We start from the raw sequence: 12017 nt of genomic DNA, 5'->3' as shown, positions 1-12017 counted from the left end.
GCTCTATCCTGGCTGAAACCAGGACACTTAAGTAAGTGTTGCACTTTTTTTGTTGTTCTTTTCCTTCTCCCCACTGCTTCTAGATTCACATCACTTGTATAGCTTTCTCGGACTTTCAATTTGTCAGCTTCCTTTCTAAGGCACAGGCATTGGCTGGCCACATTTGTACAAAAATATTATCATAATGCTACACTGGAAGCCATGGCAATTAACACAGCAAAATCTGATTTCCCCCTTATACATGCAATAGCAGCATTGACTTTCTCAGACATGGCAACATGGAAGGAATTGTGGCTTAGTTTAAATCATAATTGCAGAGTCTTTTTATAATCCTGTTTTTATGGAATACAGATCTCATTATCTGAATTGTATTTGTTGCTTTCTTATATTTTTGCTTTATTGGTGCCTAACATGTAACTGAAATGTGTGTGGATTAGTGAATTTCTGTATGACCACTAATTCTGCATAGTGCAGTGACCACCAATGTGTTTCTGAGGAAATCAATGACAATAGTATAGTAGCAGAAATGCCCCACTTAAGTGGTAATTCTAGCTTACAATTACTACTTTGAGTTCTTTCAAGCTTTTTTTTGTTTGTTGGCTTAATTATACAGTGTTCCCTGTTGTTCTGTAGTGCTGGCTCTTACTTTCTGTAGTCCAGGAGTCCTTATGCTCTGACATCTTCCCTTTTTTTGTCTCCAAATGTACTCTGAATAATCATAGCGGTAGGTCTCAAAAATATAAGTTCACGTGTATTGAAATGACTGTTACAGAGAGATTCATGCAAACTCTGATCAGTACTTCTTAAAGGATTGTTCTTTTTCTTTCAAGCTTTGGTCAGCAGTATACGCAGCATTTGAGCTACCGCTCTGTCAATCTGAGTGAAACAGTCCATACTTACAGACTACTCTAGTCCTTATTATTTGCAAAATGGGGAGATATTAGTTCCTCATGTGATATGCAGTTCATATCTTAAGACTTGCTTTTTTGTAGAAGGATTAAGCTGAAATTTTAAAAGAACTGGTAGTTTCAGGATTGAAAGAAGACACAGGATTTTCTGAAATGGCCTGCCCTTATTCATACACCAAAAGTGAAAAATACTTTCCTTAGCTTCTTTTATACCAGTCATTGACTGCCTTTATTTTTGCCATCTTTTCTTTGCAATATATATTGTAAAAAATGTATCCTCTCATATTAGAAACTTTCTGAATGTCCATTTTATAGCCTTTATCAAGCAAGTTTAGTAGAAAGAAGAGAAAGTTTAGTAGGTAACACTAAATTTCAACTTGAGAACCAGAATATACTCAGCTGATACCACATTTTTTTCTCTGTCACTTTCCTATCACAAACTACTATTTTATTTTTGCTTTGCCTGCCCCTTCTAACTGAGCTGTCCAAGTAGATTGTTTTCCTGAGATTTTACAGATACTTCAGAACCTGATAAAACAGGGGTTGGCCTATCTTTTACACAGCAAAAGCTAGAAAATAAAAGTTGTCATGTCAGAGCTACAGACTTCTGTATTGAAAGATTATATAGCAACACCGAGTGGCTCACTCTTCCCCCACCCCCCCTTCTTGTTTTATTGCTGAGGATTACCTGCATGCCCAGGGTGTTGATCATGGTTTGAGGCCATAATGTGTGGGTTTGAACAGTCTCTGACATGCAAAATAACCTTAAGAGATGTTAGTTTTACCCTTTAGAGTTCAATTTAGGGAAAAATTCCGGCTGTAATCACATTCCGTAAGTCTGTAATCATAGTTAGAGTTGCATCCTTCTAGCAGGCTGTTATGCCTGCTTATATCAAGGGTTTACACAAAGATCAGAGATTAAAAACTTAAAATCAGTCCACACATGCTACATGGTCTGAGACATTTGTCTGGACTGAAACAGAGACCTGATTTCTGTTCTATAAAATACCTTCCTACACTTGCTGCAAAATATCTGCAAGTGGTTTAAACCCTTGTCTTAACAGTTACAGTAACGAAAATAACTTTTATTTTCTAGCGGTGTGTCTCATTGATGCCCTTGCTTGCTGTGACTTTGGAAGAGTCAGTTTCCCTAGTTTTAAATTTCATTGGACTTTTTCAACAGTGCAGATACTTGTTTCCAGTGGAAAAAAAAACCTGTCAAGATAACTTTGAAGTTAGTGTTGATGTCCATTTGCATCTCATGTCCTGTTTCTTTTTACTAATGAGAATTTAAAGTTTTCTCCAGGCGTTTACTTTAAAATGAATAAATAAAAATCACTTTGTGAAGGTCCAGAGCATGAGGGAAGGGAATTCAGCTTTGCTTCTCATCACAGTGTTATTCCGGTTCTGGCTTTCTCATCTGAGCTGCATCTGCTGCCACTTTGAAGAGATGCAGGTGCATTGTAGTGATTTTTGGGACACAGCTGTTAATCATTGTGGACCAGAGGCATCAGGCCTTGGTCTGATTCCTTACCCCTGCATACAACGATGTGAAGGGGAAGAAATAGGGGACATGAAATTTCTTGCCTATTGTAGGCTGTGGCTTTGCAAGTTAGCAGGAATTTGAAGAAGCATGACTATGTCCTGGTTCAGTCGGCCCTGCTGCTCATGATGAAACACTTCAGAGCTTTCCAGTGTCTGTGAAGTGGGTGAAAGTGATAGCCTGTCACTGGTAAGACCACCGCTCCCAGCTGTCATAGTGTCTTTGCCTTCTGCGGTTTGAGGAAAGGTCAGAGCAAAAGCACTGTTTACACCAATTCTGCTGAGGACTGTAGATGGTAGATTAACCTGTCTCCACTCCCATCTAATTGTTGAATTGCTGACTGTCAACATGCCGAGAAGTTGTTGTCATGGTAGATGGGATGACCCATAGAGAGCCTTGCTAAAGATCACCCTTCATGCAGGACTCTGCCTTATCAAGTGGTTTTTTTCTGAAATTGTGTCCTCTTTTTGTGCTTACTCAAGCTCCACCTTTACTACCAAACACACATTTGTATGCCTTGCTTTTAATATCTGTATGTGTTTGCAGGTGCTTGTTACAATCTATGCAGACTATATTGCACCTTTGTTTGACAAATTCATTCCACTTCCTGAGGGAGAACTCAAGCAACAAATTGAAACAATGGCAAAGAGCATTGACTTCCCATTGACTAAGGTGTATGTTGTTGAAGGTGAGATTTTTTTGAATAAAAAGACTTTGTAATTTTGGATATGTAGATTTTGATTGTGGATGCTGTAGTAGAGCAGTTGCTTATATTCCTCAACTATCGTAATACTTATAAATGTCTGTACCATTTTCCTTTTTTTTGCCTTGGGTTCAGAAAAGTTAAGCTGAATGTACAGCCTTAACTTGCAGTCTCATTGAAGCATTGTCTTGGCTCTGTGGAATTGAAATACATAGCACAGTCAGAAATGGAAGCATCAATCAAGATTCCCATTTTAGAACTTTAAACCAGAGGGAAAAGGTTTTTTTATCTTCTCTAGTCTCAGTTTAGCATTAATTGTCTCAAAGTCCTTGGTGAAACTGTTGAAAAAGTTATGAAAGTTAAACACACCTATTCCTTCTTAAGAGTGTTCACATGAATGGTTTCTCACAGTATGGCTGGATGGATTCATACCTTCCACTAGAGACTGTAATTTTTTTCACTTTCTAGTAATGAATTTCATGTCCTCTTTTCTTAGGTCATGGACTATAACATGGAGCATGCCAGCTGCCATGTTGCTTCCTCTCCACTTCCATGTTCATGGAGCACTTTACTGTTTGACATTTCCACTGTTATTCATTTTGCTCCCTTCTGAACTTGATTTCAGGGACTTTCCCAAATTTTGCTTTGGTTTTGTGCCCCACCTGTGAAGATCAGAGGTGGTTTTGTTGCCTTGGTGAAAGCAGTATGAGATGGTATAAAGCTGAAATGGTAGAATTTTGTTGTAAGAAAGGGTGGTGAAGGCTTTATCTAGACTGGAAGCTGTGGCTTTCAAAACTTTGGGCTGGCCAAATCCAGTCAATGCTCTGCCTCAGTGCAGCCAGGAACTAGTACTATTGATATACTTGGGGCCCTAGAAACTCCTCTCTTTTCCAGCAAAGTTGAAGCTTTTCAGGCTTGAGAGTCCGTACAGAGGCTTGCCAAACAGGTACATTTTTCCCATATGCATTGCTGGCTGTATCGTAGCTTTTAACCATGGTGAAAGTCCTGTGAGCCAGTTGTTGGCACTCTGGCACCTGTGTACTGTACTACTGCATTGTCATCTTCAGCACGTCTGCGTTTAGTGATCTGAAGTGGAGCGAGGCTGCCAGACTCCTGGCATCCTTAAGTGTTGAGCCAGCACCATTCCCTTCTGATATGGGGAACTGGATGTGTGAACATCCTTTTGCCAGTGTTTTTCTGCGCTCTGTCTTGCCTCTTCCCACTCCAGAACTTACTTCTTGGTAACAAGTGCAACCAAGTCCTTTAATTTCAGGGTTCATTCTGTAACAGGCAGATTACAAAGGTTCCTTCTCTATCAACACTTAGTGGAGGATGAAGTTGTTTGTGATACGCAGGTGAAAGGGAACATTGCAGCTGTTCAGATTTCTTTGCTGAGGAGGAATGAATGCTGAGGCTTCATACTCTGACCAGCCTCTTCCTCTGTTGATCTGTCTTGGTTTGGTGCTGAAAGTTACCATGGGTTGGCTTGCAATGGAACAATGAATATTTTGTGCCCTATGGAGTTGATGCAGCTCATAAATTTACAGTGAGAGTTGAAGACAGATGCCTTCAAGTTGAAGTATCTTTTGCTGAAAAAAACCAGAGCAATCGACCTGTTCTCTCAGAGACCTCTTTCAGTCCTAATGTTGCAACAGCTCCTGTCCATAGGCAAAAATAGGCAAAGTTTAACATCTGCTTTGATCTAGACAGCTTTTTAATCGACTGAAACAGTCCATGTTCCATGAAAAGAGATGAGTTTCTTGGCCCCAAGTATATTTATAGTAGAAACAGTCCAGGATTCACCTGATGTAGATAAAAGTATCTGTAAAAAATTGCCTATTTCAAAGAAAATAATTTTGAGGGACTGCCGGATGTCTGTAGTTCCTCTCTTCATCTTGTCCTTACCTGTTTCTAACATTCATCCTTATCTATTTCAAATCATCTTTGCTGGCACATTGGAAGAATTCTAAATGTGTTCGTCACAAGTCCTTTGCCAGGAGGACAGCACATGTTCTATGCAGAATACTCTTTCCGCTCTGAACCTGAAATCGCAATAGAAATTACTTTTCTTCTGGATATTAAATCTTCACATGATTGCTCTTATGTTTTTAGTTATTTTAGTGATTACATGTCACAGATAAAAAAAATTATTTCTCTTTTGGAGTTGGTAAATGAGATTATCATTACTTAGATCATTTTAAAATACGCTTCAGCCTGCAAACTCATTTGCGTGAGTTTGTCTACCATTCATTTGGGGACTTCGAGAATTCCTTCGGAAGAACCTGTACTGTGTAATATTGCATAGTCTTCAGTGCATGGGATTATTTAGATCATGATCTTTAATGTACATTTTCCCCGTCAGGGTCTAAGCGTTCTTCTCATAGCAACGCTTATTTCTATGGATTCTTCAAGAATAAGCGGATAGTACTCTTTGACACCCTTCTGGAAGATTATTCTGCATTGAACAAAGAGCCAGCAGAAGGAGAAGATGGTGAGAATGAAGAAACAAAGTCTAAAACCCAAGTGAGTTAACCTTTTTTTTTTTGTTGTGCTATGTACATTAACTTCTTGGTGAGATATTCCCTTGTGTTTTCTGAGTGTATTTTAAAGGGCCTGAATGAGATGCTAAAACCCAAACCCTAATGATTTCATTACCAAAATATCCCTGAGCTGCTAACTGGAATTTCTGGGGCAGTGTGAGTGTTGCAGATAGATAGCACCAAAGATACCATAGAAATCCACAGGGTCTTTAGCAAAACATTGGTTCCCTGCATGTAAAAAATGGATCTTCCTTGTAATTGTTTGAATAAGAGACCTGTTTAGGTTTTTATTTTGTGTTTCTTCTCTTGGGACTGCCACACCAAAGCGTCCCGTTGAAGGAAATGCTTTTGACTGGCAGTGTGTCATTTGTGTGCCTTTTACTACATGCAAGAATTTTGGTGCAAGATGCATGCACATGTGCACACATACAGATGACACATGTGCATCCTCCCCAGCCCTGGTCAAGGATAGGATGATGGCCTATCATTGTCCTTTCCATTGATGTGCGGTTGCACATCAAGAGTCTGCTGTAACAGCTTTTGTGGCTTCAGGGGAGTGTAGGGATGGTGAAAACTGGTGGAATGCTTTCTGAAAAGACTGAAGGAGTAATTCTGAGAAGAACTGAGAAGGCTTCATGCAGCCTAGGGTTAGGCCAATGTATATATGACAAATACATGATTGTTGTTCAGTCCCACTTCTGTTTCTTGTAACCATGTTGGTGGTGGAATTCTCTTCATCCATGGTTTGGTATGGCATACTGCAGAAGTGGGTGATGAGAGGAGGGAATTTTGAGCTCACCTGCATTGAAAAATTCAGAGAGTCTTCTCTAGTCGTAATGAGAATTTGTCCATTTCAACAGTTTCTTTAGCTATGTTCTTAGTACGCAAGTCCACATGCTTGCTTCTGACTTGCTAATGTACCTTCGAAGGTACAGATGTCCATCTTTCCTAATGATAGCTTTAAGGCATGTCGTAGCATTTGTTACAGAGGACAGGGATGTTGTCCTTTTTTTTTTTAAAGGAACAGTAGCGCCTTTGGAGGGAAGCTACATGTTGAGTGTTGAAAGAAGTAGGGAGAGGACTTTGCTGTCAATTCTCCATTGAAAGTCTGTGGCTCTGAATGTCTGCATCCATTGTAATGCCTTTTCTTGAGTAAAGAAACATGATGAGATCAAGGGATGCTAGGAGAGAGTTTGGAAGGCAAATCTTCCAGCCTTCTTCCATGTTTGCGTAGGCATGTCTGCATACGTAGAAATAAGAGAACACCACCTCTTGGTAGAAATCTTCTTGAACTTAAAAGAGGTTGTCTTTTTTTGTTTGTAAGTATCTTCTTGAAAAAGGCTCGGTAAGAAATTATAGTAGGTATAGTGTGTATATATATATGTATATATGTATACATATATGTATATGTATAGTATATATATAGTGTGTGTGTGTGTATATATATATCTCTACTATATATACTATATATATATAGTAGAAGGGAACGGCCTGATCTAGGGACATTTAAGCGACCAGGGAAAAACAAGCTAGTAAGTAAGAAATTTATTCAGTTGTGTTTGGTCATACCTGATAGTACTTCTGCTTTGTTATTCTCTCAGAATAAGAAACAAGGATGTAAAAATGAAGAAGTTCTGGCTGTACTTGGTCATGAATTGGGTCACTGGAAACTAGGTCACACTGTCAAAAATATTATCATCAGCCAGGTAAGTTATGACAAATTGGTGGATTTCCTAGAGCATCCTGTAATGATTGCTGTTTCCAAATGCCTGCTTCCAGATTTGTAAGTGTACATTTACACAATATACTTATGCCCTGCAACAGTAAGTTGGTTTGTTTTTTTTTTCATTTGCTGTATCTACAGTGAAGAGGCATTAGCTTTTCTGTCCCCTCCTTGCTCCACCTGGTTGGTAGAAAGCATCTAAGGAAGTATGTCTGCTGCCATTTTAATTCATCTCAGCAGCTTTCTGAAGTTGGGACACATTTTTCTTGCTCTAACACTTCTTCCTTGTCTGTATGAATCTCAGGGCCTCCTCCTCTGAAGGTCTATTTCCATCCTTGTGCTAGGGATAGAACTGGATGTATGCTGTCTCCCAGCCTGCATTTTTTCAGATGTTTGTCATTATCTCTCTGAAGGCCCTGTGTCTGAGAATTTCTATCAGTCTTGTTCCTTGGAGGGCTGAGAAGGGATGTGACTGAGGATTATGAAATCTGACACAGGAGGGCATTCTTACTTATATTGTATTCTCATACCTTGTGCATTGTTTGTTGGTAAATAACTTTATTGTGCCATTCTTGGTGCATGCCTAAATGGGAGTGAACATTGAAGCAATCTCTAGACATTGCCCAACCTCGCCTTTGAAGAAAAGGAGCCTGCTGGTCTGTTTACTCATGCATACGCCTCTGGGCATTGCACAATACAAGGGAATTCCTCCACCAAACCTCCAAATTCAAATTCTTTTATTTGCAAGGTACAACTATGTGCCTTCTGTTATATTACTATCAACAGTCTACTATATGCTTTGGTGTAGATCTGCCTTGTTCCAGGTATCGCTCACCCTTCTTTTCTCCAAGTACCCAGCCTCTTTTTTGTCTGTTTGTTTCTCTTAGCTGCCCTCCTATGCACCTTCTGTAACTCCATCATGTCTGTCTTGACATGTGTGCACCATTCCAGAAATGCTGTTCTGTTCTTTTTCTAAGGCTATTCACAAGCCTTGCAGGCTGTAAACATCACTATCAAGTTCCTGTTTAAGAAAATATCTGTCTTTCCGTTTCCACACTGGCTTTTTCTTAGTTATGCAGCTGAACACTTCAGTGAGGTCCTTTTCACTTTCTGCTTTAATGCAATTACCTTTCAGCTTCTGACATCAGTGCTGATCCCTACTAACTAGCAATTATTATAATGCTTTTTCCACTCTGCTAACTCATGTAACACATCTTTGGATCCACTTTCTAGATACTATTATTTTGTTGTAATAGGTAGATTTTATCTTCGCTTCCAGAAATTTTCACAAATTCTTCTGCAATGTCATGTACTTTTTCTGTTTATTTGTTTCTTGTCACAGCTGTCCCTCTTTTTTTCTGTCCCATGTGTTTCAATAACAAGCAATATTCTAGCACCTTCCACATTACTCTAAATTTAAAGACCAGTCACTTGAATAGATTGAAAGGGTACTAATCTCCTTCTCTAGAAAACTTGGTAAGACGAGGTCCTGCCTCTTGCCTCTGAAAAGCCAGGCAAGCACAGTGCTTGTACACAGTGATGCATGGCTTAGATGGAAAGTATGGATTGTTTCCAGGAATAGAAGCAGAGACATATTTTGTTTGATTTTAAACTTTTTGTAACCTTTGCTTAATTCCAAGGAGATACGATTCTACCCTGTACTCTCTCCTCACTTATCTTTTCTTGTCTTTTCTTCTTTTTCTTGTCTTCTTACCTTTTCATCTTCCTTCACTTCCTTCACTTCTTTCTAGCTCACTGACAGAAAATATTGAAGTGTTTCTTTACTGCATGCATTTATAGAAAGCAGGTAAAGGCCAGCTGTTTGTTCCACTTTGCATATTAGTCCTAAAGTAAACTATTTTATTTTTTATCAGTGGCATTTCTATGCAAATCTGTAATATGAATAGCCCATGTTTTAGACTTAGATGAAAAACTCATCTTAATCAAGAACATTATTTCTTTTTCTAGATGAATTCCTTCCTCTGCTTCTTCTTGTTTGCTGTGTTAATTGGTCGAAAAGAACTCTTTGCTGCATTTGGTTTCTATGACACCCAGCCTACCCTGATAGGCTTGATGATTATTTTCCAGTTCATTTTTTCACCTTACAATGAGGTAAAATTGTTTTCAAGACGTAAATGCTGAAGTATCATCCTATTTAAATGGTGATTTTATTTTGACAGGGGAGTGGGGTGGAGTTTGATGTTTCTAGGGGTTCTATCTGGTATCTTGTTTTAATAAGTAGGTGTAGTGCTCCATGTTGGGTAAGACTCCCAGTTTCAGGTGTGGTCTGGATGAACCTCAGTGAGATCATTCTACAGCCACAGTGATGTGTGGGATGTGGGAAGGAAGGAAGATACAGTACTATTTACTGATACTGTAAGGAACTTGCAGATAGCTGAATTTTAAAATAATTTTTAATATATATTTCTCTCCACAGGTTCTCTCATTTTGTTTGACTGTATTAAGCCGACGATTTGAGTTTCAAGCAGATGCATTTGCCAAGGAACTTGGGAAGGCTAAAGACCTATATTCTGCTTTGATCAAGCTAAACAAAGATAATTTAGGATTCCCTGTTTCTGACTGGATCTTTTCAATGTGGCATTACTCCCATCCACCCCTTTTAGAAAGACTTCAGGCCTTGAAAGATACAAAGCAGGAGTGACAGGAATCGTTGGTTCAGAGACAGTGCTTCCATCTCAGAAGCAAAGTTCAGAGCTGCTTTTTTATTTCTTTTTAAAAATGGATAATGCCAATTAAGTGCAATGTTAACAGCACCACAGATCTGAGAATCCTGAAACAGATATGAGATTATAAATTACTTGTTTGTAACAAAAACAAAACTCTGGAACTTAATTTAGAAAAAGTACTGGGTGAAGACGTTCCCCCCACACAGACTGGCTTTTATCTCCATATCATAGTACAGACTTGTAAAGGGAGGAAAACAAAAGTATAGACTTCAAAGCACCTATTTCTTCAGTTTATGTGTGCCTTGAACAATGCTTTTGATCCTTTTCCCATTCTGAGCATTCTGTGAACCTTCCAGTCTCAACCCTCTTCACAATGAAGAGGGTTTGAGTGACTTGATTTCTTGTATAATAATACTTGTACTCACCAGTCACTGTTTTGTGTTTTAAAAAGCTGAATGCAAGTACAGGCCTTTGTCCTGGATTCATGTTTGTCGTAACTGAAAATGCTACTTAATAAAAACTCCTTTCTCTGATGTGTGGGAAGAAGGATGAATTACAACAGAGGAAATGTACCATGGCTTCTTTGAAAATGAGCACTAGTTGGTATTTAGTAGCATTATAGTGGGATTAGGCTCTTCCTGCCACTGTGCTGCTGGGGATGTGGAAGGATGTTACGAAGAATCAGAACAGGAACCACATGTTAGAGAAGGTTGCTCATTCTCTGTTCTTCTCCCTTTTGCCTGTGAGTGGAATGGTTAACAGCTTTTCCAGCTGTTTTCCCCTCAGCTTCTCCATTTCTGTTGTAGTTTGCCTAAATTTTTTCTGTATATGGAAGGGTCCAGTTGCTCAAGACAGTGTGACCTGTCATTCTGAAGGGGTTTGTCCTCCACTCCATGGAGGGTTTTCCATTAATATGAATCCAGCTGAAATAACAGCAGTGGAATATTTAGAAAATATTCCTCGTTGTTCTGATATAAATAGTCCAAGATACAGTTTGTCCATGGAAGTTAGTGAAGGACAAAGTGCGTAATTGTGGAAATGACTTCTACATTGATTATCTCAGATTTTTCTGATGAAAGGTGGAATTAAATTTACTTTTGTTGAAATAAAGAGAAAAGTTAAATATAAATTTGCATGTGCCATACAAATGTTTTGGACCAGACTGAATGCACATACTTCATATAAAAATCAGATTTTATATCTGTGGTAAATTAAAAAGTTCTGCTTAGCTCTGCACAAAGAAAGAAGAAGTCAAAGCAAATTCTCATTGTTTCAGTTGTCAGAGCATTCTCAGAGACTTTACTGTTAGCTTAAATTACCTTTTCTGGTTAGAGGGAAAAATGCCTTATAAGATCATTGGCATGATGATGTCTCAGGTGCAACAAGATACAAGATGGTGCTGGAAGCCCTTTGTATGCCTTATTGTAATTGTGTTTATACCCTAGTGAATATGAAGCTAAACTAGAGATACGGACTTAGGAGACAGTTTTACAAATATGGGAAGTCTATATTTGTCATGTTAACTACATTTAATAAATGGCCCTTAAAAATGAAAGCATTAACTTGAATCTGTCAATTCAAAAGAGTAAATAAATGTGTCAAGTTTTGAGGTTGAGATGTTGGTTGATGTAAACCTATGGAAAACATGTTAAATGTACTCTGAGAAAACCATTTGCCTGGCCTGTTAGGTAAAACTTATGTTCAAAAATTAGTTCTGTGGCTATTTCAGAAATTTGGCTAAAAACAAACAAAAGGAGAGTAAAGTGGGATAATGAAGGAAATGCCAGTTCCTATGGAAGCATGAAATACTTGAAATACTTAGGCTTACAGGCAAAGAGAGTGTTGTTATGGCAATTGCCTGTTGCTTGCTTTTCTTCCCTGTCACTGTTTTGTGTTGATCTCTGAAGTTCCCC

At 38.7% G+C, this 12017-nt stretch overlaps 1 protein-coding gene across 1 annotated transcript; it reads left to right on the top strand.

Moving 5' to 3' along the window:
* Positions 1-2997: 2997 nt before the first annotated feature.
* On the top strand, positions 2998-10660 carry ZMPSTE24 (zinc metallopeptidase STE24; the record flags this gene model as incomplete). The annotated part of the gene is made up of 5 exons (XM_010286628.1): positions 2998-3139; positions 5517-5677; positions 7296-7400; positions 9386-9529; positions 9855-10660. Coding segments are annotated over 5 exons (777 nt in total), but the record flags the coding sequence as incomplete, so codon positions are not given.
* Between the last annotated feature and the right edge of the window lie 1357 nt (positions 10661-12017).

Source organism: Phaethon lepturus, unplaced genomic scaffold (assembly GCF_000687285.1).
Source record: "Phaethon lepturus isolate BGI_N335 unplaced genomic scaffold, ASM68728v1 scaffold50264, whole genome shotgun sequence".
NCBI lineage: Eukaryota > Metazoa > Chordata > Aves > Phaethontiformes > Phaethontidae > Phaethon > Phaethon lepturus.
The sequence above is the reverse complement of the archived record's forward strand: the minus strand, read 5'-3'. Positions and strand labels throughout refer to the sequence as shown.